This window comes from Rattus norvegicus, chromosome 5 (genome assembly GCF_021556685.1).
Source record: "Rattus norvegicus strain SHRSP/BbbUtx chromosome 5, alternate assembly SHRSP_T2T, whole genome shotgun sequence".
Lineage (NCBI taxonomy): Eukaryota > Metazoa > Chordata > Mammalia > Rodentia > Muridae > Rattus > Rattus norvegicus.
The window spans coordinates 126,960,108-126,986,791 of record NC_141538.1 but is presented as its reverse complement, the minus strand read 5'-3'; the positions used below and the strand labels follow the sequence as shown (position 1 = coordinate 126,986,791).

At 43.2% G+C, this 26,684-nt stretch overlaps 1 protein-coding gene across 3 annotated transcripts in view; it reads right to left on the bottom strand.

The window, feature by feature from the left end:
- Usp24 (ubiquitin specific peptidase 24) overlaps nt 1-26,387 on the bottom strand; it is a 129,762-nt gene extending 103,375 nt beyond the window's left edge. For all 3 annotated transcript variants that reach the window (XR_015619722.1, NM_001271206.2, XM_087549156.1), the window contains 1 exon segment: nt 25,814-26,387. Coding sequence is in view for 2 of the 3 variants with exons in the window: in NM_001271206.2 (NP_001258135.1) it covers nt 25,814-26,128 (315 nt within the window). In the remaining variant the exon portion in view is untranslated.
- Nucleotides 26,388-26,684: the final 297 nt, after the last annotated feature.

Here is a 26,684-nt window from a genome sequence, read left to right as displayed (position 1 = left end):
AGGCAGCAAGTACTCTTGAACATCGGCTCTCTCTCCAGCCTCAGATGATCCATACATTTCTATGTCAGCATAGATCTGTCTTCTGACCTACAGACTCACAAATGCAGTCTTCTCTAATACCCTTTCCAGTTCAATGTGTGTCTCAAGCCAAGTTCCTGTGCTTCTCCTTACTCGAGGCCACTTCTCCTATCTCTCATGCTGGCAAATGGCCCGTTGTTGGCAGCACATCAGAAACCAGGAGACCAGACTTAACACTTGGTTTTCTTATCCCTGTCCTCAAGGTCTAGTTATTATGCCTAAAGCCTTCATTCCTCTCCAAACCATGCACTTCTGTCTCCATAGCCACCCCCAACCCACTTTACTCCTGGATGATTTTACATGCTTCCTAACTGGTAGGGGTAGGGCGGAGAAAGAGGCCGACTCCTACAGCTCTCCACGCTGACCTTAAAAAGCACATAGCCTCAAAATAATGTCCTTAAAAGCAGTTTCTAAATGTTCTACAAGGCCTTGTGAATGACCTATCCTCTATCTCCCTCTCCAGCTTTCTGTACTCTTGTTTCTCTAAGATCTACTAGCTTCCTGAGAGGCATTGCAGTCATACTTCTATATTACCACTTTGCTACTCTCATAATCAAAAACCTTACTTCCCTTGGCTCTCAAGTAGAGTGGGGGTTTGTGTCGCAGCTTGATGGCTAAGCCTCAGTCATGAAAAGGGAATATTGCCTCCTGGCTCTTTGTACTGAAGAGTGCAGGAAAATCTCTAAGAGGCCGCCTGTGTGTACCCTGTCTAACAGCTTTGTTTGGGCACCACCTGAGCCAAGCCCCGAAGGGCAGGGAAGGAACTTCAGATTCCAGACTCCAGCCATTACCTTCAGTTTTAAGAGTGCTAGCTGAAGGCCCAGAATCATGGGCAGGGACAACTGCTTCATGGGGAGAAGTCTAAGGCTGTTTCCTGCAGAACCAATGGGCGGGCATATGCTGTTTTACACTGCATATTCTAGCTCACCTTTACCTACTTGAGCCTATTGATTCCTACACATACTTCTTTCAGAGAATACTGTCTAGATCAGGCCGAATTTCACCCAAAAACTGATTCTTGCCATTCTGAAGTACTCCCTCATAGCATTTACTCACAAATGTAATTGGACATTTGTTTATGTTTGTTTGTTGATTTTTGAGACAGGGCCTTACTAGGTACCTCTGGCTGTCTTTGAACTCACAGAGATCCACCTGCCTCTGCCTCCCAAGTGCTGGGATTAAAGGTGTGAGTCACCACGTCAGGCTTATTCATGACTTATGTTTACCCCCACAAGACCAAACTCCATAATGGTGGCACAGATCTTACTTACTTAGCATCACCTTTTATCTCCAGAGACAAGTCCTAAGTCCCAGTCAGCCCATACAGTCGAATGGGAAGCAACCTATGCAAAAGTGCGACTCTTAACTGGAGGGAGATGTGCCTTCAGTTCTCATCGTGCTAACTTGTGAGAAAGAAAGCACCAGAACCCTGACTCTCCAAAACCTTCAATTTGTCTAAAACCTAGTTTCAAACATGCCATAATTCACCCACAACAAAATAATAAAACCATTCCATAAAGACACTAGAATTTCAATAAAGGAAAAATCCACTATTATAAGACAGAAATGATAAAGCACAAAAAATTAATTTCAACTCCATATCAATGTGCATCAAAACTCGTAACTTAATATAATTCCACAAAGTTATGTTCATAAGAGAAACAATGCCCCCAAAAGACAAAAATATGGATATACATTTCAATATGAATACACTTCAAAATGTTATTCTAAATAAAAAAAGTCTGAGATGTTAGTCCATATACTGCATCATGCTACTTCTGTGAAATGGCCGCACAAGATGGCCACTCTTGGGGAGCAACTGATGATGGTGTCATGGCTGTGATGTTTCTTTTTCAGGAGATTAAAATATTCTCAAGTTAAGTGGTTATGATGACACAACTCTGTGCACAAATACTTTATGGTATGGGAATTATATCTCAATAAAATCATTAGGAGAATTAACACATTAAGGGTAGCTATTATAGTCCCTTAACCAAGAATTTCAAAACAGCACAGAACTTTATGATCTGTAATAAAATATAATACCTGTGACCAGTAAGACAGTTTTTTTTCTTTTTTCTTTTTTTTTGGAGCTGGGGAAAGCGCTAGGCAAGCGCTCTACCACTGAGCTAAATCCCCAACCCCCAGTAAGACAGTTTTAAAATAACAATTTAAAAATAGTGGTTAGGGTCTGACAGGTGAACATAGCCTGCAGCCTGCTAACTAAGTAGTTAACGTTTTCAGTCTGTAAAAAGGAGGGAATAAGGAGAGTTAGGGTGTATGTGATCATATTTGTATGAAATTGTCAAAGATTGTCTTTTTTAAAAAGGAGGGAAAAGCTATGTAATCTATGAGTGCAGGCAGGACTGCAGTGTGAGGAAGCTACTGCCAACAGAACTTCTGAGGGGAGGAAACAGCCATACCTACTATAAACACAGGAATGGCTATTGTTATTAGGCAAGGAACTGTAAGAAGTGAGACTGGGTGAGTGGCTGGTCTTACTTGGGCCTAGTTTGTCTGTTCTGAATTAGTGAGGGTGTAGCTTTGTGACCATAAATAGGATCCTGAATCTCTCCTGTATTTCTCAGTTTCCCTCAGTGAGAAACAGGGGCTAGAATTAACACACACACAGACAATGGGAACATAACAAAGCAGCCAGCCTCTCTCTAGGCTGTTGTAAGTACTTCTCTCTCAGCTGGAATGACTAGCTGTGGTATATTAAAGGCACTTCAAATGTCCCACATCCTAAGAACTAATAGTTCTGCCTGGAATCTGTTTCCTTCCTCCTTCCTTCTGTCCTATGGTAGTCTGAGTAAGAATGGCCCCTATAGGCTCATGTATTTGAATGTTTGGTGCCCAGATGGTAGATTACTTAGGAAGGATTAGGAGGTATGGCCTTGTTGGAGGAGATATGTCAACAGGGGACACTTGGGGTTCAAAGGACCAGGCCAGGCTGATATTGCTCTCTCTGCCTCCATCTTGCAGATCTGCTGCAAAGTCTCAAGTTACTGCTCCGTAGACATGCTTGCCTGCCTCCCACCATGGACTAATGCTTTGATATGATACCTTGCTTATGGTGTATCTTCACAGCTACTAGAACAATAACTAAAATACTTCCTAATCTCTGAGAGTTTTGTGAAATTCTCCCAATCAACTGATCAGCATAAGACCTCAGGAATTTCCTGAGCAGTCCTTTAACATTGCTTTAGCTGAGGACCTTCACATGTTGCTTAGACTGAGACAATGTTCATGTAAGTGCCGTGCCTTGGACTGAGCCCCTCTCCCTACACAATCTGCTACTTGTCTTACTTAGGGTTCCTAGAACTGTGATAAAACCATGGCCAAAGCAGCTTGGGAAGGAAAGGGTTTATTTATTTGGCTTATACAGTCCATTGATGGAAGCCAAGGCAGGAAGCGGGAAGCGAGCTGAGGCAGAGGCCTGTCCACTGTCTCACTCCTGTGGTTTGCTCAACCAGCTTCTTATACAGTCCAGGACCTGCCCCAGTGGCCCCTCCCACAGCAGGTGAGCTCCCCACATCAATCATTAATCAATTAAATGCCCTACAGGCTTGCCTAGAGAGCAGCCTGACGGACATAATTCCTCAAATTGAGATTCCCTCTTCCCAGGAATGTGACAAGGAAACAAAATACACACAAAAAGAAACTGAGCCCACCATTCTCTTCCATTTCCTACCCCTGTTGCTGTGTTGCTGACAGGCACCTAAGAAGAAAAGCTTATTTCCTGCCCGATCGTGCCCCTCCCAGCCGCCCTACCCGTAGCACAAGGTCCTGTCAGGAAACCATGTACATTGGGGAGTGATCTCTCCACCCCAAATGTCTATACTCAGTTAGAATGCCCTTTCTCAGCCTAAGAGCTTTCTACTCCCTCAAAGCCATGTCACGTATCACCTCTTCTGAGCTTCCAATGTACTTCCGAACAAAGGAATGCCCTCTGTCTTCTACTTTAAACAGCACTAGCATTCCACGTTTTCTCAAAGCTGTGAGTAACTCACAGCAGGTTCTGACGGTGAAGCCTAGAGAAAACAATTAGATAAGAGATTCTAATTTCTCGTAAGGAACATGTTACTCTAGAGTGCTATGTGAAAACATGAGGGAGTTATTCAACTTTTAAAAAGAAGAAAACTTGTTCCCTTCCCCCAAAAGCATACACATGAACACACCTTGAGGCTAAATGAAATAAGCCAGGGGCTGGGGATTTAGCTCAGCGGTAGAGCGCTTACCTAGGAAGCGCAAGGCCCTGGGTTCGGTCCCCAGCTCCGAAAAAAAAAGAACCAAAAAAAAAAAAAAAAAGAAAAAAGAAATAAGCCAGTCACAGAGGACTAGTATGATTCTCCTTGTAAGTAGTATCTAAAGTAATCAGACATGGAAAGAGCAGAATGGTGTCTGCCAGAGGCTAGTGAGTGCAAAGTATTTGAACAGGCATGGAGCTTAAGAGTTTTGTCACACAAAACCTTATGAACATACTTAGCACTACTAAAACATACACTTTATAAAAGGGACTCCTTGCAATCACAGTTGAAGACAGCCTATTACGATAAATTATACATAAGCCAAATCCCAGTACACAACTACTTCACTGCAACTGCATACTACACGTGTGGTTAGACACTAGTCCTTATCAGGCCTGACCCACCAGCAATATTTAACTCTGCTGCTCGCTGCCTCCTCCTCGAAAGCCCTCCACTCCTGGGTTTTAGGAGAGCCCTTGCCTAGTTCCTCATCATCTAGTATCTAGACTGAGCACCTTGGTATCCAGTTCAGACCACTTCTCTGGCTGGTTTTGTGTGTCATCTTGATATAAACTAGAGGCATCACAGAGAGAGGAGCCTCAGTTGAGAAAATGCCTCCATGAGATCCAGCTATAAGGCATTTTCTTAATTAGTAATCAATGGGAGAGTCCTGCCCATTGTGGGTGGTATCACCCCAGGGCTGATCTGGGTTCTGTAAGAAAGTAAGCTAAGCAAACCAGTAAGCAGAACCTCTCCATGGCCTCTGCATCAGCTCCTGCCTCCAGGTTCCTGCCCTGTTTGAATTCCTATCCTGACTTCCTCCAATGGTGGGCTATGATCTGGAAGTATAAGCCAAATAAACCCTTTCCTCCCCAATTTGCTTTTTGGTCTGATTAAGGCACCGACTCTCAGTGCCTGTGCATGGACTCCAATCTAATGCTGTTTTCCCATACCGTTTGCACCATTACCTCTCGAAACACCTTTTTACAAGTTGAATTACCCGACTCCCCAAGAACCTGCACAACCAAGAGTAAGACAAGGCCAGGCAGTGCTGAGCTTTGGAGTAAGTCTCGGAGAGATCTTGGCGGTTTGTTCTTAATTGTTGTTTACATCCTATCCCCGAGTGGAGTAATAGTGTCCTGCTGAGAATGCACATCCCAGTGGCTCTAAGTACCACTTCTGAGCAGAAGGCTTCCACTTTGGCTGTGGGATAGTCCTTCTCTGGACTCCAATTCTCTACCTAATTCCCTTTCTGACTTAACTTGAATATCTGACAGGCATCTCTCAATCCCCCAACTCCCAATCCTTTCTACCCAATCATGTTTCCTTGTTTAAAACCTTCAACTCCTTCATTTTTCTCAAAGTTGAGGAGCTGACCTCCTCCTGACCCCTGCACTAAGCCCCAACAATACTTGCTTCTCTGCGGTGCTTCAAACAGTCCAGCCCTGCTCTTACTGAAGCCTGTGGACTAGGTATTCCTGCATTGAAAGAGAAACTGCACGGCCACTGCTTTTTAGATAAAGCTAATCCTGGAGCACAAACCTATTCGTTCATCTGGTTACGTTCATCGGACAACAGCAGAGCTGAGAGACGCAGCCTTTATGGTTTGCTAGCTTTAAGTGCTTACTATGCCGTTCTACAGAGCACAATCTCCCTAAGAGGCAGCGCCCTCACCTTCTTCAGGTCTTAGTTCAGACATGACCTCCTCCATGAAGCCTGCCCTCAACAATCTATTTTAAAAGCATCCTGCCCTGTCATCCTACATACTTAGTCTAATTAGCTGCCCCTACTTTCTCCCATAGTACTTAAAACCTCACAACATTCTACATTTTACTTATTTATCTTACTGGTTTGTTTGTTTGAAACATATTTTGTTTTACTTATTTTCCTGTCTTCCCTGGACTACATACAATACACAGGTTTCACCAGGGAGGATATCTTTTGTTGTATCATCTAAGCGAGGCACAGAAACAAAGATGCTCCATTAATGTCTGAAGAACGAATCAGTGACTGTTAGGCACCTGATAAATATTTGCAAAACTGAAGAGAAGGGGAAGGGACACTGGGCTCAGAGAACGCTGTGTACTCAGGCAATTCAGAGTGACATAGTTAAATCACATTTCTTATCTTCCTAATACCAAATTATTGCTGTTTTAAGCCACATGCTTGGGTATTTGGTGCCTACAATCAGGCTATGGACACAACAGAAGGAGCTGTGTCTTGTCTCCTCGGTCTCCAGTGTCTAACTCTTGCCCAGATCCTTACACAGTCTCTCCTGTGTACCCAGAACATCTGCCTGAGCAGCTCTTGCACCCAATGCTTAGGTCACTCTAGCACTGCCTGGTTCCTCTTTCTAGATGAAATTTTAATTAAAAACTATCTTGAAATAATTCTAATACCTACCTGAGCACAATAGAATGTTCCTCCAAACTTCACTTACTAACTTGGGAGAGAAACGTGTTATTTTTTGCTTTGCTTCTAACTACAAAAGTTTTTGTGGGCATTGAATAAATAAGATCACTTTCCAGTATGAACAAGAATTCTCCAGCTCGCTGGCTTGAGCGCTCTCTCTCTCTCTCTCTCTCTCTCTCTCTCTCTCTCTGTGTGTGTGTGTGTGTGTGTCTGTGTGTGTGTGTGTAAGAGGCGGGGGGGGGGGGGGAAGAGTATGCTCTGAAAACCCAAATTCCAAATGAACAAGAGTAAAGTAATACACCTTAAGAGGTTATCTACACAAATATTTCACTTATAGAGTATAATTCCTTTAAAAGTTCTTTTATATTACTCCTAGAAGAGACTCAATGTTCATTCATGTGATGCATTCTAATTTGCCTTAATGTTTTCAGCTGTCAGATAATTCATTTGTAAGAAAACGATCCAAAAGTGAGACCTGAGGATCACGGTGAGTAAAACACAAAAGGAAGAAGGCAGGCCCTACTGTTCCTGGTGTGGAGAGAACATAGGACTGTAAGTCCAAAAGTGATTGTCACCCCAGGTAAGGAAGCTTCTCTTCATAGTGAGTAACAGCCACTGAGGACTCACACCTGGTCAAGTGTGATAAGAAAATTTCGGAAGAGTGGGTGCAGGACCAGAGGATGGAGAGACAAGCTGTAAAGGGCTGTCTTCTGGACACAGCACTGCTGCTGCTCATACATGTTACCCACTGACAATCCATCCAAGATGGGGTCCATCAGCACTCCACCACAGATGGAGGAGGGGCTCATGAGTACTGCCTCTCCCTGGGGAGCCGCTGCTTGCTAGGGAGAGGGAATCATTCCCCACACCCCAGTGGTATAACCACAGTTAAGATACCCTGAACTGTGCTGCATACAATCCTACTTATCATTGGGTCACAAAAAACAACAAAAGCAGCCAAGCACACAAAGAAACAAAAGACATGAAAATGAAAAGGGGCTTGTTGGGAAGGAGGGGCTCCACAGGAATAAGACAGGTAAGAGGGAGATGGGGTGTGTGTGAAAAAGACCCAAAGACATAATATACATGGATTAAATTGACAAAAAATAAAACATTAAAGATACAAACCAACAAATATGGGGTGAAGTCTCACCATTAGTTGTATGACTCTTGACCCTGGCTCAAATGATAGTTTAGGCTGGATATCTATTTGTTGAAGAAATTGTCCTGTACATGAAGGATGATTAAAACTGTTAGCCCTGACAGTCAAGGAGACCCGTAGTGATTGCACTGCAAGTACTGAGTACTGAGTACTGGCACACACCACTGTGCTGAGTTAGGTGGTCCTAGGCTACCCAGAGCTCCATTCAGGCTGGGCAAGCACGCCACCAACCGCACACATCCTCAGCCCTCCTGGCTTAATGGCGTGGTAAAATGTTTTCTCTTTTGTCACCAGAAACGATAGTCTCTACAAATAATCTGCTACTGAAGTCCACTCCTTCTAAAAACGAAGGCTGTTTTGAAAGCATCTATTGTGTGTGTCCTTTCCTATGGACGATGCTGTTCTATGAGCTAGAGAAACACATAAAGCAAAGGAAGCAGCACCAAAGACCGAAGACCACATTTAATGTGTTAAGGCCCAAAACTGGCTCCTTATTAAAACGCTGGCAAGAGTTCAAATAAGCTGTTCCCTCGCACTGTGATCGAAAGAAAACACCCTGACAGGAATCTGCTCAAAAACTCCTAAAACTTAGATGACCTTCAGTGATGGTTTAAAATTTTAGGCTACCAGCTTGGTTTACACAGAGAGTTCCGATAGACAGAACTACACAGCTGGACTTTGTCTCTAAAACATAGATAGACTGATGGACGGATGGACGGGTGGATAGAGTTTTAAGCAACATAACTTTAGGGGATTATATGATACACATGAATGGAACAGATATTTCAAAACAGTGATGGCGACAAATAAAAACAAACGACAAAGCTCAGAGCCTTTCATTTGACTCAGTACCTGATATTAAATGCTCCTTAGACCTTAGGGGGACGGGAGACCAACCCAGGCCTCGAAGCACCCGATTCAGTACTAGCGAAAAATAACAGTATCAATACAGTGGGGAAATGCCATAATATGTAAAAGTTTCTATTCAAATTCAAGAAGGAACTTCTAGCAAGGGACAGGGAGAAGGAGTAAGAGGCTACGCTGTGTAATGGAAGGTTATGCTCGATGAAGCCTTAACTGACAGCTATTAATAAAGTGATTAACAGCACATTGAGTATGGTAGCCTTTGAAGTCTTAGAGGGCTTCACTAACCACAAGGCTATGCTAAGTCTATTTTGTAGAGAACAGACAAGTGCAGGGTCAAACCGACAACACTAGCAATGTTGTGGATTAACTCTTAAGGTCAGTCTATCAATGCAGCAAGAGCAGAAAGAGAAGGCAGCAAGGAAGGTCAGATAGGAGAAAAGCCTTGTGCAGACAAGGAGTCATAATGCGATACGTCATGTTTTAAAGCTGACTTTTTATAGTATCCTCTAAGAGTTCACTAATTTGTTGTTTTATTTCTACAGTTATTAACATACAGAATCTAGGTCAAATGTTTTAAACATGTTAATACTGTTCCAAGTTACCTTTCAAAATGCTTAATTTCAAATTTACAAATGTACGCAAACTCCCAGATGGTAAACATACACTCTATGTTTAATATACAGAAAACAAAAGAGCAGTTTAAAAGACCTGAAGGAGACACATCTGAAACAGTTGTAAGTCAGGCAATGTACTGGCCCAGGACTGACTGTACAGCTTATTTTCAAGGATTCAGTACCCGTGCTGACTGCATACACTCGGGGAGGGCCTGGAAGCGCTACAGTGATAGCTGACACAGCATCTTGGCAACCGATAGCAACTGCCTGGCCTCCTCCTCCTCCTGAAACCTAGCATCCTTCACTAACTTACGAAGTTAGTGCACAGTCGGCGCTAATGCTCAAGAGGCAACAGCAGGAGGATTGCTGCAAACTGAAGGCCAGCTGGCCTACAGACACCCTCTCTTGAACAAAGTTGAGTGTGATGGTGCAAGCTTTAATCCCAGTACTTGGGAGACTGAGGCAGGAAGATTATTGTACACTCGAGGCCAGCCTGAACCACAAAGAGAGGCCCTGACTTCAAAAAAAAAAAAAAAAAAGACATTTTAAAAGGTAAACAGTATCTACCCCAAGAGGCAGGAGGAAGATTTATTTTTCTTGATTTTGATAATGAGCCAAAAGTCACTGTCCTTTAAGTGGCAAGATTTGACACGCCAAGATCTGTATGGTCCCTTCCAGCCCTGAGACAAATCTTTTATTTTAATCCCTAAAGTTATAACACGAAACTTTATTTGCCGGAATAAGAGAAGAAATGGCAGAAAACAGCTCTGTCAAGTTTTCTGTTTTGTAAGGAATGTCTTGTTATGCAACCTTGATACTTCTCTCCAGATTCTAATCACTATGACTGGGTGAATGAAATGCAGTGCTGCCTTTTCTGACCTTTAACCCTTAGTGAATGCTTAGAATTCCTTTTTTGCAGACCTGTTCTAGATGCTAACCAAGAGTGATGAAGATCGAATAGGACTTGCTTGCCATCCACTGCTGACACTCGTGGGCCTCTCTGAACACATATTATAAACTACTGCTTTTATGGTACAAAGGAATATATTTGGCCTGCATCATTCCAACAGGAAATGAGTGTTACTACTCACCAAATGCATAACATTCTGTCAGAGACAAACCGCGCTTGTCTGTGTGTGTAAGACTGAGGCAGCAATAATCCACTGCGACTCTAATCCACCTGAACATTTCAAAATGAGGCATGAGCCATGAGACGTAACCACACAAAGTGAAAATAACGTTGGCAAACTATTGCGTTGGTTAGCATTTCAACATAAAACATACTGTAAAAATCGAAACAGGAATAATAAGCCAGAGCCCAACTTTGAGTGGCTCTGCAAGGCTTTCATTCACAGGGTTGCTGCTATGCCTCTCCAACAAGTGTCCCAGACATTTCCCGCATCCATCCAGCTCTAAGGGACTTCTTTTGAGATCAAAGATTAGTTCCTATCCAGATGTGGCAGCTTACACTTCTAACCCAGCACTTGGGAAGGAAGGTAGTGGATGGCCACAATATGAGAACCCATCTTTAAGAAAAACAAAAAAACCAAACCCAAAACAAAATAACAACAAAAACCAAGCAGGCAATGGTCAGGTACTCTGGGAGACAGGCAGGTAGATCTCTGAATTCAAGATCAGTATGGTCTACACGTAAGTTCCAGGTCAGTCAGGGCTTCATAGTAAGTCCTGTCTATGTACAAAATAAACTGCTGTATTTTTTTTAGATTTATGCTTTTAGGAAAAAATAAATAAATGGCACTATTCTTAGGAGACAGTAGTTGAGAAAATATCAACCCATGAATATGAAACATTCAAACAGGTAAGTAAATAAAAATTCTGTCCATAGCAATAAAAAAATTTCCCTTAAAAAATTTGATTCCTGGCAATGGATACCACTATAGATAAATTATATCACAAAAATTCTAAGGCACTATGCAAATTCTTTTGATAAATCTACATTTCTTCATACTTAACTCATAATTTTAAAGTCTCTAGCTTCTAAAAAATCAAATATAATTTATTACACTTTGAACACAAAACATCTACTAGGCTCAAGGCTGTAATAAAGAAGTATGGTGGTTAATTCTATGGTCAACTTAAATGGATTAAGAAATGTCTAGGGCACAGGGAGGTACAGATAGCTTTGTGTTATGATGCTGGAGAGACTGAACTAAAACAAGAACCTGGCCTGGATGTGTGCAACAGCACCCCTGGCTGGGGGCTACAGCTGAAAATGAAATTAGGAGAAAAGCAGCCATGTCCTTTTCTCTGCTTCCTGATTTGTTCAGATAAAAAGTGTGGGATCCCCCCCACATCCCAATCCCCGATGCCATGCCTTCCTTACATGATAGACTGAGACAAAATAAATCCCCCCTCCTTTAAGCTGCCTTTGTCAGGTCTTCACCACAGCAATGACAAAAATTCGAAGAGGGGACTATATCTAATTTCTGCATCCTTACATCTGTTCTCAATACCTACCTCAGTGCCTAGCAAACATGGTAAGTTCTTGACAAAAAAACTAGCCAATCTGAATGGTTAGTTTTAGTAAACTGGTATTAACTATTTTGCTGTTCTGATATTTCAGTATAAAATGTGTTATTTATCAAACAGATACAATCTAAACCACTATTTAATATACATCTACAGTTTTTATTCAGAGAATTCTTTCCATTTAATAAAAATAACAGAAACAGCTGTGCTGCTCTTTTAAGAATGCACAGTAACTGTATGTAAAGGACTGAAAGAATCAGGTGATTAGAATCCTAAACACTGCGGACAGACCCTACCAGTGACCTCACAATTCTCACAGTGCTAGGCGAAGCAGGAACACAAAAGGCCGCTAACTGTGCTGTCAGGGTCTACCTGTGTTCCTCCGTAATCTATCCTCTACCTTAAAACAAACCTCGTAAGATAGCTGTTTCAAATTCAGTTATGGCCCTTTCAAAAGCTGGTAGGTAGATAAGACAGAGATCAATCAGAACATAGCAATAATTAAGAGAACAAAATGCTGATAATGGGGAAGGACACATGGAGGGCAAGCACAGAAAAAAGGTGCGCAGAGCAGAAAGACAAACTAAAAAACGCAGGCTCAATATGGATAAATTCTGTGGAACAGAGTTTTCTCATGGTTAGGAATAACAACAAAGCAAATACCTGAACCAAATATTTCTAGTTTTTGTAAAGTAGTTCCTGTGACAGCTAATTTTCACTGTCAACGTGGCTAGATCTGTAATCAACCAAAGGGTAAGCTGCTTGGCCCGCCTGTGAGGTGTTATAGCCATCTAAAGGGGGTGACCTCCCTAAACATGGCAGCAGAGAGGAGAGCTTTGTACATGCTTGCTTTCACTCCTTGTTAGTCTGTCAGCACGCCTTCCTGGTAACAGAGCCAGCTTCCTGGGGCTTCCAAAACAGACTGAAGACCAATAGCACCCAGGATTCCCCCAGTCTTCAGTGCCAGACTGAGACTATGAATCTGTTCTAGCATTACAGCCTCTCAGTCTCTCCAGTGTGAGACAGCCACTGCTGGACTACACAGACTGTACTGTCTATGTAAGCCAACCTAATACAGTCACCTTTGATTGTGTGCGTGTGTGTGTGTGTGTGTGTGTGTGTGTGTATGTGTGTGAATGTTAGATAAAAACCAAGTAAATCTTTTTATACTTAATTTTCTTCAGAAGTCATTTGAGTAATTTAAGAGTCTTATTTAAGAACTGTTAAGTGCTTTAGACTTTTTAACTACTTGCATTTTAATGGGCAGACAGTAAAGTTTATTTGTCTATGTTTTAATGTTTATTTACATTTATTAAAGCTTATAGGCCATTAAAAGCTCATCAAGAAAACTTTAATTCAAAAAATCAGCCCCGTCATCCAAAAATAACAGTATATAACTACTTTGGTATTAGCTTATTTTAAATATTGCATATATATTTATACTTTTGGTGGTTTGAATAGGTATGGCCCCCCCATAGACTCATGTATTTGAATGCTTTGCCCATAGGGATTGGTATTAGGAGATATGGTCTTGTTGAAGTGGGTGAGGCCTTCTTAGGGGAAGTGTGTCACTGTGGAGGTGGGCTTTGAGTCCTACACACTCAAGCTATGAGCCAGTGTGACAGTCTCCTTCTGCTGCCTAGGTGTTAAGATTTAAAACTCTTGCCTCATCTACCATCATGCCTGCCTGCATGCTGCCATGCTTCCAGACATGATGATAATGGACTGAACCTCGGAAACTATATACCAGCCCCAATTAAATGTTTTCCTTCATAACAGTTGCCTTGGTCATAGTATCTCTTCACGCAATAAAACCTTATGATAATAAATAAACATGATTGGTTCTACAGTTTCTAACTTCTCCAATGGGGCAATAAATGAAAGAAATTTAAACCAGGCACGGTGGTACACACTTATAATCTCAGCACTTAGGAGGTAAAAGCAAGAGCATCAAGAATTCAAGGTTAGCCTGAGTAAAATAGCAAGTTTGAAGCCTGCCTCAGCTACATGAAACCCTTTCTCCAAAGGGAGTGGGGAGAGAAAGGAAATTCGAGAAAAGAAAAAAAAGCCATAAATTGTCCAAGCTGCACGTGTGCATGTGCGTGTGTGAGAGAGGTTGGCATCAGGTGTCTTTCTCAGTCCTTCTCTACCTTCCATCATATGTTATGATACAGTCTCTCTCACCAAATGTGGAGCTCACCTACTCAGCTACACTAGCTGGCCATTGACCTTCAGAGATCTGCCTGTTTCTGCTTTCCATGTTGACTTTAAGTGATGTGCTTGCTAATTTAATTTCAACTTGAAACAAGCTAGAATTATCTGAAAGGAGAAAAACTCAATTGAAAAAATGCCTCCATAAGATCTAGCTATAGAGCATTTTTTAGATAAGTAATTGACGTGGGAGGGCACAACCCATTGTGGGTGGTGGCACCCCTGGACTGGTGGTCCTGGGCTCTTTAAGAAAGCAGGCTGAGCAAGTCATGGGGAGCAAGCCAGAAAGCAGTATCCCTCCATGACCTACCTCCATGCTCCTGTCCTGCCTGAGTTCCTGCCCTCACTGCTTTTGACGATGATGAGCTTTATATGGAACTGAGTAAAATTAACCCTTTCCTAATCAAGTTGCTTTTGGTCATGATGTTTCAAAACATCATCAGAAACTCAAACTAAGTCATGTGAGGTCTAGGAATGCAAGCTCAGGTCTTTATGATTTCATGGTATGTTAGTTACTCTTGATAAAAACATTATGACCAAGACAACTTACAGAATAGTTTATTTGGGCTCACTGTTCCAGAGAGGTAAGTCTGTTGTGGCACAGAGGCATGGCAACAAGCAGTGGGAATGGTGGCTGGAACAGGATGCTGAAAGCTCACATTTTTCATCTTAAGTGCAATGCAGGCTGTGCTGATTTGAATAGGAATAGCTCCCATAGATCCCCCATGTGTTTGAATGGTTGGCCCATAAGGAGTGACACTATTAGGTATGTCCTCGTTGGAATAGGTGTAGTGTTAGAGGAAGTGTGTCAGTGTGTGGATGGGTTTTGAGGTCCATCGTGGAAAAGGGCTTCCTTCTAGCTCTGCCTGATGATGCCAGTATTCTCCTGGTTGCATTTGGAACAAGATGTAGCACTCTCAGCTCCTCCAGTGCCATGCCTGCCTGGATGGTGCCATGTTTCATGCCTTGATGATAACGGACTGAACCTCTAAACCTATAAGCCATCCACAATTAAATGTTGCTCTTTATAAGAGTTGCCTTGGTCGGGGCTGGGGATTTAGCTCAGTGGTAGAGCGCTTACCTAGGAAGCGCAAGGCCCTGGGTTCGGTCCCCAGCTCCGAAAAAAAGAACCAAAAAAAAAAAAAAAAAAAAAAAAGAGTTGCCTTGGTCATGGTGTCTCTTTGCAGCGATGGAAACCCTAACTAAGACACAGGGACAGCAAATTGGAAGTAGCTGGAGCTTTTTACTCTTGAAGCCTACCCACAGAGGTAGTGACATAAACTCATCTAGCCTGGCCACACCTTCTAAACATCTACAATCAGTGCCACAAATAGAGACAGAGTAATCATTCGGCTATGACTATAGGGACATTTCTTAGTCGAACCACCGCACATGGCACACGCCTTACTGACTAAGCCATCTTCTCATTCCAAGATATTCATTTTGGAGAGAACTACGACTCAGAAAGGTAACTACCCAGTGTGATGGCTTGGATAGGTATGGCCTTCACAGATTCATGTATTTGAAAGCTTGGCCATAGGGAGTGGCACTATTAGGAGGTGTGGCCTTATTGAGGCATGGCCTTGTTAAAGGAAGTGTGTCACTGTGGAGGCAGGCTTTGAAGTCTTAAATGTTCAAGCTACAACCAGTATAAAACACATACAGTCTCTACCAATAGCCTACTGATCAATGTAGCCTTAATTATTTCTATGTAGCCTTAATTATCCTGGAACTCTCTACAGAGACCAGGCTAAGCTGGAATTCATAGAGATTGTCCTGCTTCTGCCTCCCATATACCTCTACACACACACACACACACACACACACACACACACACACACACACACACATTAGACATCCTCTTGTCTCTAAGGCCCCTGCATCAGGGTTTTCGTGTGACTCCCTGACGCCCTGGTGGAGTTGGGGGTGATAGTAGTAAATGGAACAGGCCCCCAGTTCTACCCTTTCCTTTCTAGGGACATTGGCTCAGTCATTTCCCTTCACTGTGCATCCACTTCCCCAGTCATAACATGAGAGAGCTAGGAAGACTTCTGGATTTCAAATGTTTTTAGTAGATTTTTTTTTTGATGAAATTCTTAACATGGCAACCAATCATGTAACAGATGCAGTAATGTTTCTCCTGTTGAAGAAGGCTCATGCTGTTTATAAACAAATCCCTTGACTCTGTTTTGTGAAATATTAATTCCATGTGACAGTAGTACAAGCGTCCAAGGGAAAGGAAGGAAAAGGAGAGCCTATGCTCCCCTTTGGCCAGCAAAGTTCCACAGATGATTTGCCTATTAAAACTGTTGGGGCCTTGACCATACCAGCATGGTAATGTATAGTTGGGAATGGTGATGTAGACAACAGTTTACTCAGTTCTTGAGACAAGAGTTTTATTATGTAGCTCAGTGTGGTGGTTTGAATAGGTATGGCCCTCATAGATTCATGTGTTTGAATGCCTGACCCATAGAGAGTGACACTATTAGGAGATATGGCCTTGTTGGAGTGGGTGTGTCCTTGTTGGAGGAAATGTGTCACTCTGGGGGGTGGGATTTGAAGTCTCCTATGCTCCAGCTATGCCCAGTATGACATATCCTTCTACTGCTACCTGTGGATCAAGATATAGAACTCTCAGCTTCTCCAGCATCATGTCTGCCTATACTCTACCATGCTCCCACCATGATGATAATAGACTAAACCTCTCAAACTGTAAGCCAGCCCTAATTACATGTTTTGTCTTATAAGAGTTGCCATGATCACGGTGTCTCTTCACAGCAATGGAAATCCTAGGACACCCAGTAACATAGCTAGCAAACAAAGAACCTAGAATAGAGAACAGTCTCCCCAAACCCTGATTTATTATTCAAGTATCATTTTACCTTTAATTTCTATCTATCCATTCATCCACTAACTAGTTTCTCTATCTAATCAAACACCAGCCAGGAACACTACAGATAAAATGCACATATAGGGGCTGGAGAGATGGCTCAGTGGTTAAGAGCACTGGCTGCTCTTCCAGAGGTCCTGAGTTCAAATCCCAGCAACCACATGGTGACTCACAACCATCTGTAATGAGATCTGATGCCCTCTTCTGGTGTGTCTGAAGACAGCTACAGTGTACTCATATATAATAAATAAATCTTTAAAAACAAAACAAAAAAACCCTGCACATATGAAATACCTTTTAAACTAAAATTTCACCATCTGTGCACTTCATAAAAAATGGTACACGAGCTAACCTTGAAGAATGAATCAGTGCTAGCCAGATAAGCAGGAAGCATGGAGTGGGAAGGCAGATGGCAGAAACCTACAAAGGAACAGGAAGGTAAGAGATAAAAATCAGGTAACAGGGAAACCCTGGAATAAAAGACTAGATTTTACCCAGAAGAGATGAGGGACTTATGACCAAGGTTATGATTAAAGCTTGACTGTTAGAAAGATCCTTCTAATGCTACACACAGAATCTCAGAGAAACATTCAAAGAGGCAGGAATGGAAACTGGAGCAGATGAGAAAGGAGCACTTGTACACACATGGGCATGCTGGCATTGGCTGGAGTTACAAGTGTTGTGAGCCTTGAGATATGGGTCCTCAAGCTTGAGCAGAAGAGCACTAACCACTAAGCCATCTCTACAGCCCTGGCAGCAGAAGTCAATAGAAAGGAGAAAGGAAGGGGCTACAATGACTAAGATAACTGATAGGGTGCTGCCTCTTGTAGGTGGAATACCTTCCTATTTCTGAGATAGCAAAACTCACTTTAAATTGTTTCTAAATGCCTTGCTGACCATTTGCAAGTATAAATCTTAAAGTGCAATTCAACTTCCAGCGGAAACTGACAAGATGTAATGAAAAGCATGACGGAAAGAAGGCATTCTTTTTCTCAGTAAGTTTGGGTCTGAAGCACAGGTCACAGATGCTGCAAGGTGTCTGCCATCAAATGTCTGGCTAATAATCTTGTTTTAATTTCCAAAGTCATTTTGAAGACCTACTGATAAAGATTATTAGTGTCATGTTGATTCTTATTATTTCAAAAATATTTCTGATATAAACTCGTGTAAATTCAACTGAATGTCACAAAAATGGATCAATAGTATGGGACGGCAGACTTTAACAGGACATCTGAGTTTGCCTTACAAGTGGGAAGAAGATGGTAACTAAGATTTACTTATCTGCAAGGACAGTCAAGTCTGTGACTCAGCCCCAGGAAGCAGTCCTCAAACCTTCCTATCATGGCTAAAGTACTTTCATTTCTAAAAAAAATTATCGGATACTTTGACTTAATTCTTGAAGTCTGGTCTGCTCCCATGTATTGTAATGCTAAATTCTGTAGGCTTTTGTTGTGCAAACCTTGTTGCTTGATTTGAAGCTGTAAAAATTGCTACATTTAATTGAATTACTAGAGAAATTAGAGGTAGGTAGGTTTTGAGTTAGCTGGTTGAAAAGAGAAGTGAGCAGAGAACAGGAGAAGGAGGACAAACAATGGGGGAGGGGGAGTTATGATCCCCACCTTGAGGGGAGATCGGCTGTAAGCACGTGGTCAGGAGAAGCAGCAAGTGTCTGCGCACGTCACTGTAGCACTGTAGAGGTAACTGGCCCAGCAGTTAGAAGAGTAGATTAGGGGTTGCCCCTAGTAATTGTCAAAGCCAAATAAAATAACCACAGTCCGAGACTCACTTTGTAAGCTAGTCGGGGTAAGTCTAAATGGGATCTACTGCACTTAACTGTGTCAGCTCTAGAACAATGAAAACAATCAAGAGTGTACGGCTTTATAATCCTTAAATTAGAGTTACGGAATCTCTAAAAACAAGTAAATTCCCTTCCACACAGAGGAAGAGAGAAAAATCATAAATCGTCAATGGTGGGAACAGTTTCTCACTGTTAGACAAAATTATAAACATGAAAATGGTTATATATTTTGTTGAAAATTCACCACAGGCATGCATTATAAAGACCACTACCACTGTGAGCTTATCAAAGAAAAGTGTATGAAGGAAATGTGACTGAAGACTGACAACACTCAGCAGTAAAGATTCCTATGGGAACAGTGAGAGTGAGCAACACAAGCTTTAAATGAAACCAACGCTTTCAAAAGGCAAAAAACAGCTCTTCTAAAACTGAACAACAATTTTCTTGGTTGACTATCTGCAGTTTACCCGACTGAACTGTCATATCTGAAGCTTATTTGTTCAGTGCTCTAAACTCAACTTTTTTTAAGATTTATTTTTATTTTATGCAAATGTGAGTTTTATCTGCATGATTGTGTTTAAACCACATGCATCCCTGGTGACCGCAGGGACAGGAAGAGGGTGTTAGACCCCTGGAAGTAGAGTTGAGCACAGCTGTTTTGAAGTCACCATGTGAGTGCTGAGGACTGTGCCCTAGACCGCTGAGCCATCTCTTCAGGCCCACAACCCAAAACTGTTAAAGTACATTGCTCATTTCTAATCCTTTTCAACAAAACAGACTGAAGTGCTCCTCGGCTTGTAACATCATTATAAATGCAGACATTCTCTTAAGGTTACGATGCACACAAAGGTGTTTCAAATCGCCCTATAAAAACTTAACTAGCCTGCTTTTAAGGTGTCCTTTCTCCTATAACTAAGGGGCTACAGACACTTCTTACTACAGTCCAAAGTCCTTACTTCTTAGTGCAAACCACCTCATGTGAAAACTATGCTTAGATGAGGGGACAGGAACAAGAGGATGGAATGGAACCCCTGTCATGAAGGCAGGGTGGGAGATAAACTGGATGGTAGCTCTGCCTGTTCTCTTGGCGCTCCAGAAAAGGAACTACACAGAGGGTTGGAGGCCAGCCTGAGTTACATGAAGCCCTGTCTCAAAAGTCAAAACCAAAACCCCATTCATAAAACACCTCCAACAAAAAGAAAGGGGAAATATTTCTATGAGCAGTAGGGGGTGAGAAATAGCAAGAAGGAAAGTGGAGGGCTGGGGAGGGCAGTAGAGGAGCAAGTAAGCACAAAGTATAATGGTGTCTGTGTGTGAAAATATCTTGAAGGAACCTATCTCCTAGTATACTAATCAAAAAACAAATAAATGAAACAATAAAGCTAAAACACATATGAATAAATCTATGTGCTTTAGTGCAGTGAATTTCTTTGGAATTCCAAATATGAAAAATTTCCTAGAAAATTTATCTCTGGCTTTGAAAGATTCTATTAAATCTTTTTTGACACTTTCTTATTCAAAATGAAATCTTTCAGTGCTGAAAGGAAGCTTAGCAGTTAAAAGCATGCGCTGCTCTTACAGAAAAACTGTAACTCCATCTTCACAGGATCTGACAGGCCTAGCCTCTGCAGGCTCCTGCTCTTATGTGCACACACACACACACACACACACACACACACACACACACACACACACGCTAATATCTGAGAAGTAAACCTAAAAATGTGTAAGTACACTGATATACTTTCCTAATAAAAGTTGAAACCTTGCAAGGCCTGGTGGCACAGGCCTTATTTCTAGCACTGGAGAGTCAGAGGCAAGAGGATCTCTATGAGTTTAAGACCAGTCTGGTCTACAGAGTGAACTCTAGGCCAATTAGCTACACAAAGAGACCCTGCCTTTACACAAAAACAGAAAAACAAACAAACAGCCCTGAAGTCTTCTCTTCAAACTATCAAAGCAGTAAAATATAAAGAACGACAACAGTTAATTTTCAAATCCTAGTCTAATAAACTATATGATTCTGCCACAGTCTACTATGATAAACAGACTAAAAGCACAAGACACCCAGAAGGAAATTCCTTATACCAATTACAAATATTCTAAAAGCAAGTGAGGGCCAGCAAGCCAGCTCAGCAGGTAAAAGCCAGAACAATAAAGCAGAAGCCTCACAAGCTGGGTTCAACAGTCAGAGCCCACATAAACAGCTGGTATTGGGCTGGAGAGGTGGCTCAGTGGTGACAAGCGTTTGTTGCTCTTGCAGAGGACCCAGGTTTGGTTTCCACATGGCAGTTCACAATCATCTGTAACTCCAATTCCAAGGGATGTGGTACCTTTTTGTGGCCTCTGTGGGTACCAGGTACACATGCCATACCTATACGTACAGGCAAGCAAACATTTTTTCATGTATAATTCATACACGAAATAAAAACAAATAAAACAATTTTTAAGCTGGATGTGGTAGTGTACCTTTGTGATCTCTGGAATCCTCCAGCAGGATGGAAGGCAGAGACAGGCGAATCTCCCAAAGGCTCATGGGCCAGTCAGCCTGAGGTACTTAGCGCAGCAGCAGAATCGAGAGACTACCTCAACAATGGAAAATAGAATCTCAAACACGCAGACACAGACAGACAGACAGACAGACACACACACCATTAAATAAACAATTGAAAAAATCTTAAAGGCAATGAGAGTGTAAACAAAAGTGAGAATCCAGACCTTCCATGCACTCACTCAAAAATTCCCCAAGGAACTCCACAATGATCACAGAGAAATGTTTACTTCAAAAACCAGGCTATCCCGATTCATCTTTCAGATTCTTTACTTTTATTTCATCTACTTTCAACTGATCTGAGGATTTTTTTCCTCAAACCTTTACATGATTTTTTGAAATGTATCAAATCATAGTAAAGCAAACTACAGATCATATATTCTGATCACTGTTAATTAATTCACACGTGTTTTACATGTGCTATGTCAGGGCCACCTTAACCTGAGAACCAAAACCAAACAAAACAAGGAATTCTTGCAAATACTTCTGACATAATACTACCAAGGACTGTCACATTCAATAAAAAAGCATGAAATTCACAATTACTTGTCTGATTAGAATATGAAATGATATTTCAGAGAGTATTAATGAATAGAACTAGGCAGCTAAGAAAAGTCAATTCTTTAGTCAATGTAAAACTCCTTTCAAAACCTTTTAGCATTCACTAAAGACAAAATTAAAAAGGGAAAGGTATACTTCATAATTGTTAAAATTTCTAAGCTGCCAAGGATACCTGGTCAGAGTTCTACTGACTCTCTGGGCAAGACTACAATACAAGGACCAATTCCAGAGCCCTGTGGAGACAGACTACAGAGCAGCTCTCAGCTGAGGCACTGAGTTTACTTTGGCCACAGTAAAAGCTTCTCACGGTGTGAATTTGAAAGCTCAGGAGAAGTCATTTAAAGCAGTTGTGAGATATCACACACTTTAATAAAAATAGGACAGACTACCTATTTACCATGGAATCGTTCTGGAATAATGCCATTCATTCAAAACCAAAACCAAAAGGATCCTTAAGAGTTCCTTCCAGACCCAAAACCCAAGAACCACTTCTACATCCACATCCAACAATACTAGCAAGAATAAAACAACTTCCTTTGCAAGGCAATACCTTTACTTAATGAAGACCATTACGAAGGTTTCCTATAGTCTCTGTGTTTTATGGGCTATCTGGTCTCTCTAAATACACCTCTTGCTCTTACTGAAATGCAACTTTTACTTTTCAAATTTCTAATTTTTAAAGCAAGTTCTAACTACAGAAGGGCACCAAATCACCAAACTGATTCTAGCTACATGACCTTGGTAAGTCACTTCACATAAAATGAGAGCCTGAAAGTAGATTATTAGAATGTAAACTGTTCTGCTGGCCAATCTACCCACCCCCCCTGCCATGGGACAGGGAAGGCATGAAATGTTTATGACTGACAGAATGGCTGCTGTCCCAAAATACATATAGACAAATAAATGTAACCATTTTTTTTTCTTTTCTTTTTTTCAGAGCCGGGGACCGAACCCAGGGCCTTGCACTTGCTAGGCAAGCGCTCTACCACTGAGCTAAATCCACAACCCCAAATGTAACCATTTTTATCATTTTTCTGCCACAATTTTTTTATTTATGTACTAAGGACATGACCCAGGTTTCCAGGTATACTAAACATATTCTACCACTAAGCTGCATCCCCTGCCTCAAAAACTAATTTATCGTCTCAAAAAGATTTCTAAAGGACGCTGAAAATAAGATGTCCTAAATGTAGAAAGCAGACGTATATGTATTTTAAGATACAGTAGTCTGCTCTTAGAAATAGGGGTGAATCAGACAGAGCTGGCAACGGTCGCTGTGCTCACTCCGTTGTCTCCCTTGGACTCATTACCGCACCATCTTTTCCTTCTGAAAGGAAAGCATCTGGCTGTACTAGCTGCCTCTGTCGAGACAACTTCCCTTTGAGGCCTCAAAGGCCACAACTATAAAACAAGGGGACTCAACTAAGTATTAATTTCTGAAATCTATGCTTTAAAAAAAAAAAAGATTCTGCTTTCATTCTACCCACTAATGTAGCCCTGATGCCTTGATACAGCCGTTCGCCATCCTAGACTCAGAGAGTAGCTTCACGATCCACCTCTTCCCAAATGCTTTACCTTCCCTTGCCATCTACACTGCACCAAGGAACGCAACCCTAAAACTATTGCATGGACACAGCTAAAAGCGCCCTGGCTTTTGATGCCAGAGACCTGCACTGGAATGTAGGTTCCGCTACTAACTGCATACCTACAATGGTGTGTACTAACTATTTTACTGAGGATTAGTAAAATGTCAAACAGCTAACCTGCAGCTGGACATACCTTTCAGAAGCCCCAGTTTCATGGATGTCATACGTGATGATTTTTAAAACTGTTAAAAATATTCTTATCACATGCCTGGTGTGGTGTCAGAAGGTGGCCTGTACTCTACCAGCATAGAGTAATGAATGCAGCCTTAATCAGCCCTCTTGAACTCTTACTAAGTGATAGTATAGGCCCAAGCCACATGTCAGGAGAAATGAGGGCTAGACTTTCTTTTAAAAGAAAATGTTCTACGGATTATCGTGAAAGCAAACTTCTCAGCCTGCTGTTTTATTCAAAGAAGCCACTCCAGATTGTGCCAACTTAAATGTATGGCAAGTAAGCTAATGTCAAGGTGCCACAGGTATTTTAACTTACACTGTCAACCACAGGAGATTAAAAGCAGAAACAGAAAATAAAATCTCTCACCTACTGAAAACACACTGAGCTCTGTAAGACATGTATAAACATGTTCAGAAGAAGTGAGTTTTCCTCTTGATTTCTAAATAGACGAAACTGGCTGCTAGGACAGGGAAGAGTGATGGGAGCTGGTATCTTAAATGTCACACTTAAGAACTGTCGCTTTAAGACCAGGTGGTGGTGGCACAGGTCTTTAACTCCAGCACTTGGGAGGCAGAAGCTGGCAAACCTCTGAGTTCGAGGCCAGCCTATCTTTCAGGACAATCAGGAGGACTACACAGAGGAAATCCTGTCTCAAAAAAACTCAATGAACAAGAGAGGACAGCCAATTACACAGAATCTTAAAAATCCCCAAAAAGAGCTACTGGTTAACGGTGGACTTTTAGCTGGAGACTGGAGGCAAACACCAGACTGAGAAACTGCTGCAAACACAGTTGCTGCACAGAGCGCTGCTCAGGAAAACAAAATCAGGTGTCTTAGCTCAGAAATTACCCAAATTAATTTCTCTAAAATCACAAGCCTACTTACTAATTTGAGATCTGTGCTGTTCCGTAGCCAGACTAAGCCAAGCTGCTATCCTGGACCCTAAAATACACTATCCGAAGAAAAGTACAAGAATTTCTGCCACGAGCTGCCATTTTCCTGCAAATTAATCATAACCACTATGGCTTCTGGGTGATTCTTCCTTGTTTCGGCAAGCTTGTCAGCCTCTCCCATGCTCTTTGCACACAGTGTAAACCAAACACTAAAAGTATAGTTTCGTTACTTAAGATACTAGGTATCTGACCAAACGCACTAGACTCCCTTGTCTAGACTCCAGTTCCATTTATTTCTCCTCTCTAGTCTATGCCCCCGCCTCCATTTTAACCTCTCTAAGGCTAGAACCCTTTCCTCAGTCTAATTTCTCCTCTTCAGTGACCCCTTAGTCGGTTCGCGTCCCAGCTTCCACCTCCCATTCCTGATCTCATGGCTGTCTGGTCCTTCCTTTGCTCCTACTCCTGCCCAGACTTCTCACTCATTCTTTATCCCAGTCCCATTCCACTACTTGTCCTAATACCTGACCTTAGTCAAGCCCATCCTTCCAACCTAGACATTAAAACAGCCAAACCTGCTCCTCTACCCTGTATTCATTCCTACCATTCCTGGTCCTGTCTAGGCCCTTCCTCATTTTAGACCCTGTCCACTTTCTAACGGTTGGCTTAAAAACCTAAACCCTATTCCTAACCCCACTAGTCACTCCTGTGTGACCCGGCAGAGGCCTCTACTCTGGCAGGCCAACAGCAACGCACTATTTCTGATTCTCAACTGGTACCTATCCCAATCCTTCAGTAAAACCTAGAGTCACAAATACTGTGGTCCACTGGGACCTCAGTTTTGACACCTGATATTCATGTCCTTCCCATTTCCCAAGCCACACGAATTTGGAAATGTGGACGCTCCTCCCCATCCCCTCCAGGGATTCCTGCCCACTGCATAGACTCGGCAGGTAGCCTATGAGACCCCTCCGCAGCCCAGAACCGTATACCTAACTCCATGCGGGAATATACCTCTCCCAAGGCCCTTCTCCCCATTTGACCCCGGTCTAGTGACCCCGATCTCTGACCAGAGCCGGTGTTCTATTATCTCCGTGCCCCGAGTTTCATTACAGCCCCCGCCCAAGAGTCCCACTGCGAGCAGGGCAGGCTACGTTCGCTGTCCACGGGACTCCAGCGCGGCGGCCTCTCTGGCGAGGTCAGGGCAACCCCACTCACCTCCGCGTCCACCACCTCGTGGTAGGCGGGCGGGGGGTCAAAGCCGCCACCACCTCCGGTGCTCCCGCCACGGGAAGGCCCGCTGCCTTCCCCGCCGCCGTCGCCCCGTGGGCCGCCTCCAAGCCCCGGACTGGGGCCGCCGCTATCCATGGGCTCGTAGCCGCCGTAGTCGAGGCCCGGCCGCTCGTTGGTGAGCAGCGCCACGGCCTCGTTGATGTCGTTCTTGGCCAAGCGCAGGGCCTTGCGGATGGTGGCCGGGTCCGAGAAACCCATGCACAGCAGCGTGGTCATGTGCTGCTCCTCCTCCGATTCCATGGCTCGGGCCTCGGAGCCGTGCCGGCCGGCGTGCGGCGAAGCTGCGGCTCCCGGGCCTGGAGGGCCGTGCCGCGCTGCCTCGGCGCGGTCCCCGTACCCGGGAGGGCCCCTGCGCTCCTGCCCCGCGCGCTCGGCGGCCGCCGGGCCAGGGTTAGGTGCACGCGTGGGCGCCGCGAGCCGAGCTGGGGTGGTGGGGCGCTCAGGCGCGGCCGGCCGGCCCAGCCCTGCGCGCCGCCATGTTGGCCTGCTCCTCCTCTTCGCGGGGCCGCGCCTCCGCTCCCGGAAGCAGCACAAGCGGCGCTCGGGCGGCCGTACCCGGGCACGGGCTGCTCTGAGAGGTGTGTATGTGTATGTGTGTGTGTTTTTCTCCGAGTCCGGGGCCAGGGAGGGGCGTGCGCGAGCGTATCTGAGGTGAGAGGCCGTGGCGTGCAGAGCGAGCACGAGAGTCCCCCGCCCGCGCCTCCCGCCCACCCCTTCCCGGGCAACAGGTTCCCTCTGGGACGGGAGGGGCTGGCGCGGAGCCGCTTGCTGACGGCGTTGCTGAGGTCCCGGGACG